The sequence below is a fragment of the Pichia kudriavzevii genome, chromosome 2, assembly GCF_003054445.1.
Source record: "Pichia kudriavzevii chromosome 2, complete sequence".
In the NCBI taxonomy this organism is placed as follows: Eukaryota; Fungi; Ascomycota; class Pichiomycetes; order Pichiales; family Pichiaceae; genus Pichia; species Pichia kudriavzevii.
This window is the reverse complement of record NC_042507.1, coordinates 722,150-740,849: the sequence shown is the minus strand read 5'-3', so window position 1 is coordinate 740,849 and position 18,700 is coordinate 722,150. Positions and strand designations below refer to the sequence as shown.

Genomic DNA, 18,700 nt, shown 5'->3' with positions numbered 1-18,700 from the left:
ATGGCAAGCCGATTCGCTTCTCAACAAGGCACCATTTACCTGCCAGAGTTTATTTACTTAATGCAGAAACGATATAGGGTGGAAACACTCTACCATGGGGACCATGGATCGTAGTTCAATCATCAGCATGATCAAGCACACGCGTTCGTGCCTTCATCATTTGTATCTTTGCCTTGAGGTCGTTGGTTACGGCAGTGGCACGTTTCCAACCGTCATCATTGTCGTCAAAGTTATATAACGTACTTTGGTTCAACTGTAGACTAGGGGATTCTTCCCTTGCAAGAAATGAACCATCTCCATTGTTCGAGTCAATACTTAGAATAGATATCCTTCTATTGATATCATTGGATTCTGTAGCCAAGTCGGTGCTGTTCACGGGGTCCACAGGTTTAGTTGAAGAAAAAGAAGTAGCAGATGAAGATGATGTAGAGGCGTTCTTCAATTGGTTTTCCAGCATTTTTATTTTCTGCTGATACTGAATGTTTTTAGTTTGGAAATTCTGCAAATCACTTTTAAGTCGGAAGATTTGCGTATCTTTAGATTTGAGGGTCATACTCATTGTTGTGAACTTGTTGTGGTAGTCATCCAGCTTCCCATTTAGCGTGACTATGTCTTTCAGTAGAGTCTCATTATTATGCTTTGCGTCTTCAAGTTCAGCAGTCAAGTTCTTCTTAAGGGACATCCACTCTAATTTCTCAGCTCGTAATGTTTCCAACTCTTTCACTTGCTGAGACGCCATCCCAAAATTACTAATATTGGATGCTTTCAAGGACCTTGAGGTTAGGTTACTCTTCGAGCCTATGCTATCCTTTTTCAATGGGGAAGTAGCCATTCTTTTGGAAGGGATCGATGAGGTGTTCATTGAAGTATCATTGTGTTGCTGTTGTACTTTTCTACTCTCATCATTTACCGAGACTGTAGATTTATTTCTTAAGTCAGGGATAGCTTCTGTTTTGGCACTTATTGGAGATTTTCGGTGGATACTTTTACGAAGGGCTTTAACCGTCGTCGAATCACAGATACTTAAGACTTTTTTGACATGCCTTTTGTCAATTTTATCTATAAAGTATCTCGAATTATCTGGACCTATCATTTTTAGTAGGACACCTATAACTTCCGAAGCAGCGTTTCTAACAGGTAGCTGAGAATCCTGTAGTAGTTTTATAGCAGGCTCCATAATGATTTCAACTTCATGCTTTTTGGGCACCTCTTCAAGTTCTTTCAAACATCTAACCAGATAATGCATACTTTCGACTTTAACTGGGGGTGCAATATGTGACATATGTTCCACTATAGGCTCTAGAATATCTTCAAATCTTCCATATTTAAAACATAGGTCTAAAACATTGTTTAATGAATCCAAAATTGTCCTCTTCTTCTCTTTGGTTCTTTCAAGTAAGGGATTGATGATTGTACGGACATATCTTTCAAAATTACGTTTCAACCCATTAGCTAAATCTACCAGTATACTACAGGAGAGAGAAAGGACCTGAAGGTTGACATCTTTTAGACATTTTACCATCAATCCAATAAAGTCAGAAAAATCGTCATTTTTAATTTTCATCACTTTGAAAAGCTTGCTAATTTCCTCAAGCACTGCTACTCTTTCCTTCCAAATAGGATCAGATATTCTAGATGATAAATCAGTCGGCAACTTACTTAAAACGTCAACAGGTTCCTCAAGTTCATATGGATCAAATTTCTCTTCTTCTTGATTAGCGGTTATTGCATCTTGCATTACAATATCATCATCCCCCTTTGATTGCACCAAATTAACGTTAGATTCTAGTCTCTCCCTATCTCTAAATAATAATCTTTTTGGTTTAACTCCTGGCTCAATTTTGTCAAACAATTTCGTAAGGTCCTTCTGTTGTATTGACTTGAGCTTGGGAAAGATAAAAACATCGAATGAATCACCCATATAAGAACGAATCGTAACAGAGAGACTACTTGCTTCAGCCCGTACATTTCTATCTGAATGTGCAAACATTTTAGTTATATGCTCCATTATAAGTTTTGGACTGACGACATCGCATCCAAATTCAGCGTATATTGCATTGATGGCCTTGATGGTGGCAGTTACCTGTTTTGGGTTCTTGACACCTAATGAAGGAACCATCAACTCAATGACAGGATCAGGGGTATCTATTTCAACGTATATCAACAAACATTCAATAGAATCATTCTTGGCCCCTATTTTGGAGGATATTATACCTTTTTCTACTAGAACTGGCACAATAAATTCTCTTGTTTTGACAGCTTGTTTGCCTGTCCTTTTTAAAATCTCACATAATGTATGAATTGCCGTTTCCTGGGAGAGAACATTTGGATCGGCAACAATCTTGCGAAGCCTCTCTGGATTCTCTAGCAGGTCATGTATTTCCGGATCATTTACATTATTTTCAGCTAGTATTCTCAACTTAGAGTATCCAAGCTGACGTGCCTTCCATAATTTATGAGCTAGAAGTTGATCCAGTGGGAGTTTCTCGAATTCTTCCTCAGACATCTAATATATACTTCGATGTATTAAAGTCGATCAGAGCAAATTCCACCTTGATGCGGTGCACATCCGACAATAACAAAGCACGTTACCTCAAACCCGTTTTCGTGTTATGCGGAAGTACCAGGAATATCAACAAAACATTTCCTTCCCAAGAAAACTGCGTGGCGCATTCCATTTTTGAGCCTCCCAATGTGGCGCATAGTAGAGAAAATGTCAAATAAACCGCTGGTGTTCTGGAATCTTGGGATTATTGATAAGCAAAAACGAAAGCAAGACAAATGCAAAGAATGCCTCCAGCACCCAGATACATTTAAATATAGTGGGCGAGTAACCGGTCTTATTTTGGTCTCATTCCCTGCTATGACTCTCACTTGTTATTCACTCTACTAGTATTTGCTGGTTAACCACTTTTATACAAAGATATATCGTCAAATGTCGTTACAAACTAGAAACTACGGAAACATCCAGGACGTGCCACTAGCGGACATAATTAGACCGATTATGCCAGTTTTAGACTCTGCTAAAATAGATACCATGGTAAGCACGCTAAAGGGCGACCCGACACCTTCTGCGACGTGCACAATGGAAAATATAATAGCGGGGGAGTTGCCGCCAATTGATGTTCTAATGGTGAGTGACAAGGGGGTGAAGAAATATTTTGCCTTTGGAGGATGTCACAGGTTCCAAGCTTATGAGAAGGCTGGCGTGCCCATGGTGAGGTGCAAAGTTTTACCAAGCACTAAAGGTCAGTTGAAAGTTTACTTGGGAAGCTCTGTCGACAACTTCTTTGAATAACGTTTCACTGAAGCTGCTATGTACATAAGTTCATCTTATATACCGGATATATAGAACTCTCTATAATTAAACAAAATTATATATGTATCACCGTGAATGCAATCTCTTTTCAACACAATATCCCGCCAATCCTATTTTACTAAAAGTGTGCACAAGTTTTCGGCTTCTTCTTACAGAGTAGCTGATGTCTATCAAATTTTAGTTTTGAGTCAAAACTTTTCAGGCAATGCACACATTTGAATTCTCTAAAATGGATCTTCATGTGTTTATTCAAGTTTGAAGATTCGTTGAACCGTTTCCCACAAATCTTACATTCCATAGGTTTATCACCTGAATGAACACGTAAATGTATAGTTAGACTAGATGAAGTTTTGAACGTTTTACCACAAATGTCGCATTTATATGGCTTTTCACCTGTATGGATTCTCATGTGTTGTTTCAACATCAATTCAAGTGAGAACCGCTTATTACAAATCTCACATTGAAACGGTTTGTGTTTGGTATGCGTATTCAAATGTCTTGTAATCTTCTGTTTTTGTGTAAAAGGCTTGCCACATCTTGAGCATCCCTCCCAATGACAAAGATATGAGGACTTTCCCGACTTGACATGTTCTTTGAGCAAATGGTTTGTAAGCAATTCAGTCGACTCGAAGACTTCATTACACGTTACACCGGATTCAGGATCTACCCATTTACAAATATGAGCACTCTCTTCCTCTGAATCGGATGAGTTCTTGGGATTTTTCGGGACGTCCTTGGTATGCTCGGGAACATGGTTTAAGAATTCGTTGGAATCTTCAGTTATAAAGTCACAGTCGTCCCATTCACACTGCAATTGGTAACCGCTATCCATACCATTTGGAGATAAAGGTAGATACTGTAGATGGTTTTCAAAGATATGTTTTTCCAAGTCAGAACCATCCACCCTGTCGTTACAATGGTCCCACTTACAGATATAGGAATCCGAGCCATCTGGTTTTAGAAAGGAAGAATGTCCTGGAATGTTAGAATGAAAATGAGCTCTATGGACGGGGGTTTCATGCTTCAAGTCGTGATGATGGATATTCTTTGTGAGACAAGATGCCGAACCACACTTGACAGGAGTTGAATCAAAAGTCCTCATTTGCTGATGGCGTTGACTATTATTATTATTATTATTATTATTATTATTATAAGCTGATCCATGGGTATGATGTGAGCAGTTATGATGTTCCTTTTCACCAAATAACTCTTCAAAACTACAAATTGAAGAGGTTAGGAAATCTGTGCATTGATCGTATGTGTTTTCATTAAGGCCGCCTGTTTTTTCTTCCTTTTTAATGGGCACGTCACAATCGGGTAGGATAAAATCGTGCTTAACTTTTTGTCCGTTTATTTCATTTTCAAATAGTAAATGATGATGATGAGTGGATGGATCACCATGGGAACAGACATGTGAATTGTGATGATGCAGAATAATATCGTGAGTATGTGATTGTGATTTATCCTTGCCATTATGGTGATGTAGATGCAGTAGATGATGATGATGTCCAGAGGGATCGGTAAGAATCTTATGACTTCCTTCTTGAATGTGTTGATGATCCTGATTGCTCAAAGATTCTCTTAAGTTACTGGTGTTTTGTAAAGTGGTAGTTTGGAGCTTTTGGTTAGATTCATCACATATTCCATTGAAATTTAGAGATATTGGGGGCGATATCAGGGAGCTCTTATTGTTATCATTTTGGAATTTCAAATCTCCGGTATCATTACAACAGGCAGTAAAGAAGTTGTTTAACATTACCATTTCTGTCAAATCATCGGTGAATTTCTCATGAATATGATCATGATGTTGATGTTGATGTTGGTTATGATGATCTTGACAGTTCGTTACACAGCAAGGATTCAAATCAATTGGAGTACATGACTCAAGTAGAGTAGCTGGCATATCGGGAGGGTAAGGACTATTTTCTGACTTTATACTGGAGGATGCAATTGAAGAATTTGCATTAGTACAAGATGGGGGGAGATCGTTATCATTAGTGGTTTCGGTTTTGACAGAAGGAGAGCGATTACTGGTATCTGTATTAGGATATACTGTACTTGAGTTGTCAATACCGGAAGACGCCACATGTGAAGGATCAAAACAGCATTGGAGTAGCTGATTGAAGACCTCTGTGTCTATTTCACATTTCTCCTGCTGTGTTTCGGTATTTTTCAATAGCATTATGGTATTCTTCTATTGATTTATATCAAAGGAACTGTAAGGAGTCCTTTAAATTGAAGAGAAAAAAAGTTGGAGATATAACTTGTAAGCAATTTCAAACTATTCAATATGAGGTGAAATAATGAAGCTCGTGATGGAAAAAAAAAGATAGTAAATTAACGATGACGAACTTCCACTGGTGTCAAGTTGGAATTGAAAGTAGTTCCTGAATTCGATAACCTCTACAGTACCAAAACAATTCCTAATTGATCAAAGTCTTCAAGCAACCGTGGTGGTTACATTGTTTTACTAATTGATCCGATTATTATTTTCATAGCGTTCAATGACTTGGATTTTTTTTTTTTTTCGCGAAGGCACCGTTTCATCACCAATGAAGGAAAATTAGAAAGCCAGAGAGAAAGAGAAGGAGGAAGAGAAGGAGGAAGAGAAGGAGAAGGAGAAGGAGAAGTAGAAGAATGGGGCGGCTCAGTAAGAAAAACGAGATATTAAGCATTAATGTCCTTGAATTCCACTGGCAACGTCCTTTGAGCATCAGATGCAACTTCGTCCAATAAAGTGTCGACGAGTTCTAACAGCTCTGTCTCCCTATCCTTAACAATACTCGTATTTGCACGTGTGCTTGAACTTGTGGTTGTGCTTGAACTTGTGGTTGTGCTTGAACTTGTGGTTGTATCTTCACTTGTTGTGCCAGTACTTATACGAGGCCCTTTTCTCAGTCGTTGTCTATGGACATGCGCCTTCACCATCTCTGTTTGAATGAGTGTAGCAACTTTCCCCTTGTTCCTAGTGAGCAAATCAGGATCTCTCTCAATTTTACATTGAACAATCTCCTTAATCAATGAATACAATTTTTCCTTTTTCGGCCCATCATTGGCCAATAATTCAAACCATTCTTTCCTTCTCTCATCAAAATGTCCCTCTTTTTTATACGTTGCAACAATTTCCTGATGTTCCATATATGTTAGTGTAGTTGTTGTAATTAGAGCTGTGGTCTTCTAATTGCTTCCTTTTAAACAAACGAAGAAGCGTTGCGACCTAAAGGGTCGGTGATGTTCAACGTGCAAACTATATATGTACTTTTCCTCGACACCGTCTAGGAGGCGCGACTTTCGCCAACAGAGTTGAACTTTGGTGGTTACCCATTTATTTTGTGTAGACATACAAGTTACAAGTGGTCAGCACAGGATTCGGCATTTGATGTGCTACTACGGCATTAGATGAAAAGAATTAATATGAACGGAAAAGCAAGAAGTAGGAAAAGAGAAACACGGGGAAAAAAAAAGAAACCAAAAAGAAGGAGCTGATTCGCAATACTGTGCAAGCATAAATACGCATTATTGCATACACGTAAATGCATACCTGTACATCTACATGTCCATAATGTATATGTCTTTGGTTATGTTTTGGCACTGTTTTGTTCAAGTACTACATCTCCTGGATGCTTAGTATGTAGATTTTTCAACCGGTTCGTCTCTGTATAGCATGACAGACCCTATAAGAGTAACTCTTTCCCCTTCAATAGACGAAACCAAGCCCTCCAACCTTTTTTTTTCACCCTTTTCGTTTCCAGATTCTCGGTCTCGTTGTAATTTTTCTATCGGAAGATTAGCAAGGCTCCTCTAACATCTAGATAACGTTCATTCTTAGACTTCTTGTCTTTTTTTTTCTTCTCTGTCCCCTAATGGCTGGTATCCTCTAGCTTCTTCGCTTCACCACTACAATACCATACCATCGTATGGTGTAGAATGCCCTACTGGTCCTTACAGGGGGTATAGACACGGGTTACCCCCCTCCCCTTTCCCCCCATTCTTTCCTTTCTGTGGTTGGCATCTACATCCCCATTGGCTCTGAGCCGCATTTCATCCCATCTCGTCTAATAAACAGCCCACCCTCGCCAGCGTCCCAATGGGGAAAATGTGCGCGTGGGATGTCTCCTCATTCAATGGATTTCTACGTTCCAATAATTAGGATTACGAAGTTTACCTTGAGAAAACGATGGAGAATTACTTCTAGAAGCGCCGGATATTAAGACCCCCCCTCTCTTTTAGATTCTCCCTCCTGCCACCTTCCCTATGTTATTCGTTCTCGGATGAAACGGATATTGGAAAAGGCGTGGAAGGTATACCGACAAAAATGGTTGGCCTTATGTTGTTAGTTTTTCCCCATTCTTAAAAGTATTGATTGATTGATTCTATCCCATTGACAAAATCACTGCGTGTAAGTTTCCGGACCTAGTTTTATCCCGGAGCGGCTGTGAAAAATTCAACTCTCTCCCTGAGGACAAAACAATTTCAGTGCATGAAAAAAAGTAAAGTGCTTTTTTAAATGCAGGCGTCGAAGTGGGATCAAATGAGTTTTCATCTTTCAACAACTAACTCAACAACGGAGATCTTACAAACATCACTAAATTTCCATTTAATTATACTCTCTTTAGTTTAATTTTGAATTTTTTTTTCCCACTTACTACAACTCCATTTCAGCCCTTTTCCCCTCCTTTTATCAAGGTCATTCATTAACATTCTTTGTCCTACCCTTTAGCGTCCATACTTATGGCAGATTCTACGGAGAGCGTCTCCCCCCAGGAGAAAGATAATCAGGAACAAAACACACACACGGATCTTTCGTCAAACACAACAGAATGCTCCACGCCAGTACAAGATCCAAAGAAGGGGAAAACAAGAGGAAGAAAGAAAACTTTAGTCGGACCTCCCTATGTCTGCCAATACCCGAATTGCGGGAAAAGTTTCCAAAGGTCTGAACATCTGTCCCGCCATAAATTGAACCACAATCCGAAGACTATCTTTACCTGCAGCCATGCTGGTTGTGGGAAAACTTTTGTTCGGCACGATTTACTTGCAAGACATTTAAAGAGACACGAAATCAAACTCGAAAAGCAAAAGCAGGAAAACAAACCTTCGGAATTTTTAAGTACTGTTGTATCCAACAATTTCAAGATCCAAACCACACAACCTTCTTCAAAGCGGAAAAAGAGAAACGATTCCCCAAACAATGATATTCTTTCACAGTCTAATAAAACATCAAACACTAATCCAGTGACAGTGAAGGACCTTGTTGAACAACATTCTGCCACTCCTCCACTACCTCCATTATCTAACATGGACCTCCAAGTAAACAGTCCTCAGGTAGCAACAAGTAACCTGAATACAGACATGACTAATGCACCTTCAGGTGCTGCACCTAATTTGTTTAGCTGGCTATTTACAGACCCAAGCTCAAATTCCAACAATTTGTTGCCTACTCAAAACACAGAACACTATTTCAACTCGAATAATCCAATGGAGAGAGCTTTACAGGCTAAAATAGATAACGAGGGGGCAAGTAACAACAACCAATCGTCACAACCCAACTTTAACAGTTCATATCCCACTATTGGTTCAAACAATGATATTTCAAACTCAAACTTCCTCAATGAACTGAATGAATTCCATATGAATAACAATACCCATAATTTCTTTATAGTTCAAGATGATTTTTCACCAGCTTCTTCCAGTGGTTATTATAGCTCAACCCCGGATCGCATGGTTTCAAATCATCCTGAAATTTCCAATTCAAAAAAAGAAAATGTGCAATCGGATAAAGAAAAAGGCCTACATTCGTTTCAACAATCTCAAGGTCATCAAGTAAGTGAACCATTAGCGTATCAATTCGATGAAGGTTTACTGTATACTTTGACCGACGAACAAATGAAAGAGTTTGAAATATTAATACCTGCTTTAAAGAACAATCATGATTTTACAAAACCAAAATTTGAAAAAGCTTTGAAAACTTATTGGAATTTCTTTCATCCAAGATTCCCAATGTTACATAGACCTACTTTTAATTCAACAGATTCTCCAATTTTGTTGCTTTTGGCCATGATTGTAATTGGTTCCAAGTTATTCATGTGCGTTGATAATATCACGTGTCCTGATAATAAGCGTATATCTCAGCCGAAGGTTTTATCCGATACAATTGCAGAGCCTTTAAGATGGTTACTGTTTGCTTCACCCTTTTTCCAACCGCCCGCTGAGGTTTGGATAATTCAAAGTTTGCTTATGTTGGAATTCTATGAAAAACATTGCTCCAACAGAAGATTACATGAGCGTTCCCACTTACACCATGGAACAACTATCCAATTACTACGAAGATCCCCCACTTTAGGTGGTGCTTCCACAAAGTTCAATAATGAATCAATCACCGAAGATACTGATAATTGGTATAAATGGATCGAAATCGAGTCTATGAAGAGAACCACTTTTATGTGCTTTTATATGGATGCAATTGATGCTATTTGTATGGGACATCAGATGTTCATCTATTCTCATCAAATTCAAATGACAATGCCCGTTGAGGATGTTGTATGGGAATCCAACTTCAATCAATTTAGCAGGAACTTCAAAAACTCAAAGAGACCACAACAGTTTTTAATAGTGTTGAAAAATGTGATGAACGGCAAGCCTGCTAGAACCAATTCATTTGGTAAAAAGATACTACTAGCTGGCTTAAGTGCAATTCTATTTCAAATTCAACAGCGTGATTTACAGTTGTTTTTCGGGTTGGATAAGTTTACAAACACTATAAGTGAAAATTGGAGAGATCTCTTGACAGCGGCATTTGCCATTTGGAGGAATGATGTGGGGGGTTCGTGTTGTTCGTCCAAGACCGCAATTGAAAATTTGAATGCATTGGGGAACTCATCTCAGTTTTCCACATCCGACACAAGGTGCAAGTGTATATCGTATCACTTGGCTCACATCTATATGTCGATTTCTCATTATGACATTTTTATTGTGTGTGGTGCCCCTTGGAGAATGAACGTCAAGCCCTCTTCATTACTTGAAAGACAATCAATTAAAAATCGTGTTTTTGAATGGTCCAAAACTAGACACTGTGAAGTTTCGATTGTTCAATGTTATCTTTGCCTATTTGAGATGTTTCTATCGCCTGAAGACGCTACATTCGAGTATCAGTATAATTACCTACCTGACGCCGATTTATTTTTCAGGAGTTACTCATTAGGATATATGGTGTTGGTTTTATGGGGCTATTTATATGCAAAGAATAGGTTTGATAAGATTGACGTTAATCATACGAACAACAAGAATGGATACCTCTATTTGAAGAAGATGAGAGAGCAGTTTTCAAGTAAGAGTGGTGTTTCGTTACATACATGGTACAACAATCAACCGGGTGCTTCGTTTTATGGGTATCTAATGAAATGGGCAAATGTAGTGAATCAGATTGAGGGTATGGAGAACATGATTGGGTTGTTGGAATTGGTGGGGAATAAGTTTGTGACGGCTGACTATGCGGTGGTTAGAGAGATCGGTAAGCTCTTGTTGTTCTGTAAGGATAGAATGATTGGAGCCACTAATAAAGAGATTCTCGATGATATGTACATTACAGATTAAAAGAGAAGAAGCATGAGACGAAAACAGGGTTTTATAGAATTGTTTATCGTGTGAGAATTACCTATAGTTGTATTTTAATAATAGAAAGCAAGTATTCTGAGGAGAAAGGAGGAAAGGGTTCAGTCATACAGACAATACCTTGATGTAGTACAGCACCAATAACGGGGAAAAGAGACAAGCCCCTTCTGAACGGGGGAAAGTAAAGGGTTGGGAAGCCAAATTAGGAAACACCCCCCCCTCCTCGTTGGTCGTGTCTTTAAAGACAACCTAGACATTACATCCCCATCTCGGCCTGTAACTCTCTCAAGGCACGTTCGTCCTCGTCCTCGTCCTCTACGGGGAGTTGCTGTTGCTGTGGTTGCACCTTCTTTGTAGGCGCTGAAGGTAAGTTGTTTATCCTTTGAGAGGTTGGCGATTCTAGCCTCATTGGGGTCTGAATATTTTGATTTTGGACATCGTTATGGGTATCCACCATATGGGAGTTGATCTCCTCCTCTTGTAGGGCTGCTAGTTCTTCGTCCAACTCGTCCTCGTCGACAAACTCAGAACCTAGAGGTCTACTAATAGCTTCCGAGATTTCCTCACTGGCCTCAACCTGTTCTCTGATTTCGTCCATTGTCTCGTCCACCTTGTCTATATCGAAGTCGCTGTGCATCTGTTTGATTGCCCTAGCGCCCTGTTTCATGGCCTTCATGGTTTCCACATTCAAATTAGCCGACTCAATGGCGCCTAATTGCACCTCTAACGATTCAATCTGGTTCTCAATCTTCAATAGTTCTCCTTCAAGTTTCTTCTTCTTCTTGAGGGCATTTCTCGCCAAGTTCTTGTTTGTAGTAACGTATTTCCTAGCCAACGCCTCTTGGTCTTGAATTTGTGATTCGAGGTAGCTACTCTTTTTGTTGAGTGTATTGATATGTTCCCGTAAATCTACAATGGCCTTCTTAGGGAGCTCCTTCTTTTGCTTGGCGCCTCCAAACAGATAGTTCCACATGTTCTCTTGGCTCCTAATGGCTGCACAACTGACCTGGCTATACTTTACTTAATTCGACTTTATGTGCCCTCTAAAAAACACACTCTTATCGATGCCTCCTTCTATCTCTGATTTCTCTCTCTTCCTTCTTTTACTCTCCTTCTCTCTATCGCCACAGAATGTGCGATTCCTAATACAGAAAGCTGGAAATGGGGGAAATGCGTAAAAGGCGTAAAATGCGAAAATTAAAAATATTAAAAAAAAAAAAAGGTAGATGGGCCGAGCCTCCAGAACGATTTTTCCTTTTTTTTTTGTCCCCCACCAGCGTCTTTCCGTTTACGGTATTGCGCGAATTTGCGCGGAATTCCTAATTTTTGTCTTTTTTTTTTTAATTTTTTTAATTTTTTTTAATTTTTTTAATTTTTTTAATTTTTTTAATTTTCTTAATTTTCTTAATTTTCTTAATTTTCTTAATTTTCTTAATTTTCTAATTTTCTAATTTTTCCTTCCTGTGGACAGAGAAATGTGGACATCGCTTTATTTAGAACGTCGCCAAAGATCTGGAACTGATCTCTCACTCAAAACGTTACACCACGTCATAGTGAAACTACACTGTATAGGTCAGTACTATTATGGCCTCACTAAAAAGACTCAGGTTTCAAATACAGAGATATGTGGAAAGGAGGTTTTCGACGCTGTTACTGGCTTTGATGGCTGTTGTTTTCATCCTATATTCGTTTGCATCTATGGGAACGAACACCGCCAAGGTCCACAAGACAGAAAAGGACTACTTCACCGAGTATATCCAAAGTGAGGCGAACCCACAGGGCAAGGCCAGCGGGGCCAATGGAGCCAGTGGCTTGGATGCAGTGAGCACGCACAATTTCAATGCACGTCTACTCAAACAGTATGTCAAGGAATTGTATGACTTAAGGCCGGATTATGAACTACTAGCGCAGGATGAAAACCAGGTCGAATATGTTAACATTCCACAACAGAATGGAATTATCTCTAAGAGCTACCTTGAAAACTCGGTGTCAATTCCTCCCAAATGGCTTGAAGAGGTTAGGGGGAAACATTCTTTAGTCACTGGTTTATTAAGAGAGAAAGTCAAGGAAATCAATAAGGAAATGGCTGCAAAAGTCAAATATTCAAACAACCACCCGGATGAAACCATCAACATGGACAGCAATTTATTGTTTAAATCCAGGGGGAATGGGGCAGTCATTGTAGGAGGCCATGCCAATGACGAGACATGGTTGGCTCTAATCTCTACAAGGCTCTTTAGGAAAGCCGGAGGTACCTTGCCAATCGAAGTCATAATCCCTACAAGGGAAGATTATAAAAAAGATGCAGAAATTTGTGATAAGTACCTCCCACAGTTGAATGCACAGTGTGTCATTTTGGAGGATATCCTCGGCTTAACACCAGTTATTAAGAAATTCACTGATGAATCTGAATCTATTGAGGCTTATATTTGGAACAGATTTAATGATATCAAAAAGGAGGTTGCCATTCTAATGTCTAGTTTTGATAACGTATTATACATCACACCGGAAAACATCATGTTGAAACCAATGGAACATGCCGTGTTTACAAAGCAACTCTTCAAGGATAAAGGTCTGTTTGTATGGACCGACTTTGGGTTAAGAAAAACATTGGTTGATTTCTACAAAATTGCCAATGTTGAAATTGGCAAGAAGAAAAAAAGCGAGTTTGGATTACCGTTAACTCCAGAAGTTATTGAGAATTTAGAGAATCTCTCCAACGAGGTACTCCAAGACAAGACTAATTTCCATGACTTAGAGGGAACCTTACCGTTCAAGCAAAGTGAGAGTAGTGAGATCATCATTGACAAGAGGAAACACTTGAGCACATTATTATTATCAATGTATTATAACTTCAATGGCCATGGAATCTACCATCCACTTCTAACAGGTGAAAAGGAAGGTTATTGGGGAAGCAAGGAGACCATCATTGCATCTGCACATGTTTTGGGGAACCCATACTACTCAATTAACACCAATGTCGACTCTAATGGGTACATGTATGACGACGAGTACCATGGGGTGTCGATGTTGCAATACGACCCCATTGTCGACTCGTACTCTTACGAGGCTTACATGAAGAAGTTCTCCAAGAAGGGATTGAGTAAGTTGACTTGGAAGAACTACCAGAGATGGCTATCTGCATCGAGTGAGAGAAGAAGCCCGCTCTTTTTGAACATGAACAATCCTGCCTTAAGGCCGATCGAGTTGTTGCGGGATGGCCACGTGAGGAAGGAGAACGGCGACCGTGTCCGTCTTGTCTCCAGCACGAGCTATTTTGACAACAAGTTGGAGACAGACATTTGGAGAGTCATGAACGACTACATGTGCTACTTGTCCATCGACTGTGCCTATGTGAACAAACATTTCACTGCGTCTCAGGCCAGCGAAAAGAAGGCCTTCTGTAACCAGGACATGAAGGAACACCTCCTCTGGGTCTCTAGCTAATCCATTCTTCTCTTGTATAACTAACTAGAGTAATCTACTTCAACTTCTACACCTAATAATGTGGTTGTGCTAATTTATCTGTTACTTTCCCAATACGGACGGCGCGTGACGTATTGAAGACAACGTCCTTTTTCTCTTTGTCATTTTTCGCCTTCACGAAAACCCCTGTTTTCCCCGTTATTTTCCAGTTCCGTCCAATTTGTGGGGTAGCGGGCGGCAAGACCCGTTTCCACCAGCCCCAATTTCTTTGCAACGTTGTTTCTTCTTACAAAGGAGCATATCTGCAGCTAGTAACTTAAACTTTAGAGCACAACAACTTTGGAGGAAACACTAACGCCAATCGAGAGACACTTACATACTCACACATATTGATAAACAAGTCACCAGTATATTCCTTTCCAGCCCCAATCTCCCTAATCATCTCGTAGAAGGTTTTTATTTTTTTGCGTCCGGTTTAGTTTCCGTACAGTTACTTGTTTGGTCAACTATTTGATTTTAAAGAGTCATATAGCTGACGCTATTTATCACAAGACACAGCTTCTTATCTGTTATTAGGCAAGAAATAGAAGATACTAAAATACTAGGATAAAGTCACAAATATTCACAACATTGAAACATGAACGACAACACTGCCTCGATGTTTGGATTGAAAGAGGTGGAGCATATCAGCGACCCAAATAACCTCTCACAATCGAGTGAGTCCGCTGCTGAGTTCAGTAACGACAATGCATGCGTTAGCAATACCTGTGATGGAACACACCATCACCATGACGGCGAAACGGAGTCATGTTCTTCAGGAACTAAGAACTGGAACATCATCAAGAACCCCTCCAATGGAAGAACAAGGATCTCCCAGGCCTGTGATCGTTGTAGAGCAAGGAAGATCAAATGCAGCGGTAAATCAGATACAAATCCCAGGTGTACAAACTGTGAAAAAGATGGGTTCCAGTGTGTTGTCTCTGATAAACTCACGCGGAACTCCTTCCCCAAGGGTTACACAAAGAATTTGGAGAAGAAGTTATTGGACGTGGAACTTAACAGAAACCAGCTATTATTGGAAATCCAGAAACTAAAACAGAAAATTTCACAATTGGAGAATGCAGGTCCAAAACCAACTCTAGCGCCTACGTCAAATGAAACACCAACACCAACACCAAAATCAATATCGCCTTCAGTTGCAACAGCACCGACAGTACCTACAGCTGCAACCATTACCACCACTAATACCACCAATAATAAGACAACCCCTTCAGTTGCACCGCATGGTGTTCTTTCCACATGCAATTTTATGCCGAAATGTGTAACGGACGGTGATGGTGATCAACTCATGTCTAAAGATTGTGGTTTTGATACACCGTTACCACTTCTTGACAAATCTATTGAGACTTCCAGAAAAAACGCATTCTACAAGGAAAAAGTTAAGATAGACTCTTCCGGACTACTAGTTCTTGACCAGAATGTCATGGCTCCATTTGAGTCCATATTTGCATCTTTGAAGGCAAACCCATTCAAAGGGTACAGGTCTTTAGCCTTTCAGAAGGATAACATTTCGGATCTCACCTCAACTACATCAACCGGGAATAGTTCATCAGTATCTCCAGAACAGTTGAATCCAGCTGTTTCCAAACAACTTGCAAATTACCACATGAATTTAAATAGGTACCTCAATTTGATTTTGTACAAGTTGATTTTCCCCCTTTTCAATTCGGATTCTAAATCTGCAAATGGTTTAGTTTATTCAACTAACTCTGGCAATGAATCCAATAAAAACTTGGACCATTTGATATGGTTGTTTTTCAATGATTACAACAAATTGATTCCTATACTTGATTTTGAGCTGTTCTACAATGACTACCTAACTTTTGTTAACACCTATACTATCAAAAATTCCACTTATGTGGAAAATGGAATAATCAAGAAAAAGTATTATGAGTTCAACCAGAAGGATCAGGATATCTTGGTTAAACTAGTTTTGATTCTAAGGTACACTCTCTGTCAACCGAAGATCAACGAGAATGATTACTCTTCTGCATTTTTGCCCGACAAGTCGGCACCAGATCAACTTGAAGAATCAATAAAATTAATCAATTTGAGACATTTGATGTTGATGTTCAAAAATATAGGCTTCTTGCTATCACCAAATAGGGATAAATTGGAAATCTCTCTACTTATGTTTTATTATCTCATCAAATTTGAAAATTACAACTTACCTAATTATACAGACTCTCTGCATTCTCACAAGGACTTTTTGTTAGATATTATCAATTTGAATATTGGGTTGGTACGTGCGTTGAACATCGACAAACCCAATGAATTGTTAGAAACAAAGCAGACGACAAATAAACAGTTGATTGAAATACAGAGATTAAAACTTTATTGGAACTTCAGAATCCTTGTTAAATTGTCCGAAATATACTTCAACATCCCTTTGACGGACGAGGAGTACGATATAAATCCAATCGTTGAGAACGAAAACAACTCCAAGTCACATCCTTCTAGTCTTGAATCTATTGTTTTGGTTAATAAGGACATAAAGATTACGCTTTGTTTGGTCAGGTTACTAAAGATAATTCCGTGGAACATAATGGTGTTTGTAAATGAACAAAATCAGAACGTTTTAATGAAGATTGATGCAGAATTATCAAAGTGGAAAAAGTCCGTTGAGGAGTTGTACAATGAGGATGACTCTGTAGTTTTTAATAAGTTAAAGTCCTACTATCTTTACTTCAAAGTGTTGGTTAATATCAATGGCACAATTGATTCTTCCTATTTCATTGATTTTATTAACCTGGTGTATGATTTAACTTTTAACAATCCAAAATCAAGTTATAAGCCACATGAAATTTCCATCGAAGCAGCCGAAAGTTTATGTTTGCATAGCTTCAATTTCCACCTGGTTACTTTGATTTCTATTACCAGCTTGCAAAATTCTAAAGACAAAGCGGTCTGTGAAAAAATCTACAAATTAATCCAACTCTATCACATCTTGGTAAATTTTAAAGATGTTGATCCTTTGATTACCACTTTTGCCATCTACATCAAGGAAAATATTATGTTTTCATTTTCCGATGCAACTACAATTCACGACGATACTCTAAAATTATTCTCTGCGGTAGATTTGGACAGGTCCAACAATGGTTCTCTTTTCGATAAGAAAGTGTTGAAAAATAGTGCCCCAAAAATATTAAGCACAGCAAACCAGCCGCAAACCAATCTTCAACAACCAGCACCACAGACACAAATGGAATTTGATCTCAACGCTTTTAGTATTCCTTCCGATACTTCCTTCTTTGATAAAACATCCAACAAAAGAAGAAAGTCGACTGCTTCTACATCGAGTGTTGTTTCTTCAAATATGTCTTTAACTTCAAGGGAGTCTTCTGTTTCAATGTCTCGGAGATTATCTGGATCCTCAAATGACAGCATGCCCACTCTATTTCCTTCTGCCACAAGCCCATATCATAATTCTTCTAGTAGTATTAATAGTTCCGACTTACTTACATCTGCCAAGAAGAGGATCATTGATTATGCCATTCAACCTATGAGGACGTCAATGAACAGAAGCAGATCGTTATCATCGGAAAACAGATTGAGAAAAACTAGAGTTCAGGACAGAAGACTGTCTGGAAGTAACTATTCAGGTGCAGCTGTCACTTCTAGGGAAAACTCAGTTGATTCCATTCAGAGTCGCCGTGACACAAGCGACATCCCAGCTACACATACCCAGGCTACAGTTGACGATTCCATTATATCACACTTTTTGAATTCTCAAGGGGATTCCGAATTGGACCCAGATGTCGGTGCAATCCTAAACAAACCGATTTCCAAACCATCCAATTTTAAGCACAACTCAAGCTTGTTACCAACAATACCATCTGAAGGTAATTTGATGAATATCATGACCTCGTTGGAGACAAGTGCTATTGAGCCAGCTGAAAAAATTAACGGGAATACTGGGTTCAGCTTGAACACCATTTTTCCTTCTAATTCCAACATTTTAGACAGCTTCAATGCTTTCAATTCCTCATTAACGGATAGTAATAGCAACAAAGCTAGGAAAAATGACTTTTCCAAGGCATTCAAATCGAATAACGCCAAAGGCAGCATTTCCGATGCTTTTTCACCCAATTCTTCCAATTCTACTTCTGCAAAAGAAGCTAAGAACGAAAAGGTTTTCATTGATGATGATGATATAATGAGACTCAGAAAACATGTAATGAGTATGAAATCTACACCACATTGATGATACAACTATTCTTTTATTCCTTTATTACTTTGCTTGTCAAACAACTTATTCAGTATTGTTGCTACCCATATTATTCT

At 39.0% G+C, this 18,700-nt stretch overlaps 8 protein-coding genes across 8 annotated transcripts; 4 read left to right on the top strand and 4 right to left on the bottom strand.

Moving 5' to 3' along the window:
- Positions 1-115: 115 nt before the first annotated feature.
- On the bottom strand, positions 116-2,506 carry C5L36_0B03660 (uncharacterized protein; the record flags this gene model as incomplete). The annotated part of the gene is made up of 1 exon (XM_029464733.1): positions 116-2,506. The coding sequence occupies one exon, from the start codon at positions 2,504-2,506 to the stop codon at positions 116-118; it is 2,391 nt and encodes a 796-aa protein (XP_029320592.1).
- A 429-nt stretch (positions 2,507-2,935) lies between these two features.
- Positions 2,936-3,298, top strand: C5L36_0B03650 (uncharacterized protein; the record flags this gene model as incomplete). Its single annotated transcript, XM_029464732.1, has 1 exon — positions 2,936-3,298. One exon carries the CDS (start codon positions 2,936-2,938, stop codon positions 3,296-3,298), a length of 363 nt encoding a protein of 120 aa, XP_029320591.1.
- Positions 3,299-3,437: 139 nt separating this feature from the next.
- C5L36_0B03640 (uncharacterized protein) lies at positions 3,438-5,501 on the bottom strand (the record flags this gene model as incomplete). Its single annotated transcript, XM_029464731.1, has 1 exon — positions 3,438-5,501. The coding sequence occupies one exon, from the start codon at positions 5,499-5,501 to the stop codon at positions 3,438-3,440; it is 2,064 nt and encodes a 687-aa protein (XP_029320590.1).
- A 485-nt stretch (positions 5,502-5,986) lies between these two features.
- On the bottom strand, positions 5,987-6,457 carry C5L36_0B03630 (uncharacterized protein; the record flags this gene model as incomplete). Its single annotated transcript, XM_029464730.1, has 1 exon — positions 5,987-6,457. The coding sequence occupies one exon, from the start codon at positions 6,455-6,457 to the stop codon at positions 5,987-5,989; it is 471 nt and encodes a 156-aa protein (XP_029320589.1).
- A 1,593-nt stretch (positions 6,458-8,050) lies between these two features.
- C5L36_0B03620 (uncharacterized protein) lies at positions 8,051-10,912 on the top strand (the record flags this gene model as incomplete). The annotated part of the gene is made up of 1 exon (XM_029464729.1): positions 8,051-10,912. One exon carries the CDS (start codon positions 8,051-8,053, stop codon positions 10,910-10,912), a length of 2,862 nt encoding a protein of 953 aa, XP_029320588.1.
- Positions 10,913-11,186: 274 nt separating this feature from the next.
- C5L36_0B03610 (uncharacterized protein) lies at positions 11,187-11,903 on the bottom strand (the record flags this gene model as incomplete). Its single annotated transcript, XM_029464728.1, has 1 exon — positions 11,187-11,903. The coding sequence occupies one exon, from the start codon at positions 11,901-11,903 to the stop codon at positions 11,187-11,189; it is 717 nt and encodes a 238-aa protein (XP_029320587.1).
- A 611-nt stretch (positions 11,904-12,514) lies between these two features.
- C5L36_0B03600 (uncharacterized protein) lies at positions 12,515-14,377 on the top strand (the record flags this gene model as incomplete). The annotated part of the gene is made up of 1 exon (XM_029464727.1): positions 12,515-14,377. One exon carries the CDS (start codon positions 12,515-12,517, stop codon positions 14,375-14,377), a length of 1,863 nt encoding a protein of 620 aa, XP_029320586.1.
- A 616-nt stretch (positions 14,378-14,993) lies between these two features.
- C5L36_0B03590 (uncharacterized protein) lies at positions 14,994-18,620 on the top strand (the record flags this gene model as incomplete). Its single annotated transcript, XM_029464726.1, has 1 exon — positions 14,994-18,620. One exon carries the CDS (start codon positions 14,994-14,996, stop codon positions 18,618-18,620), a length of 3,627 nt encoding a protein of 1,208 aa, XP_029320585.1.
- Positions 18,621-18,700: the final 80 nt, after the last annotated feature.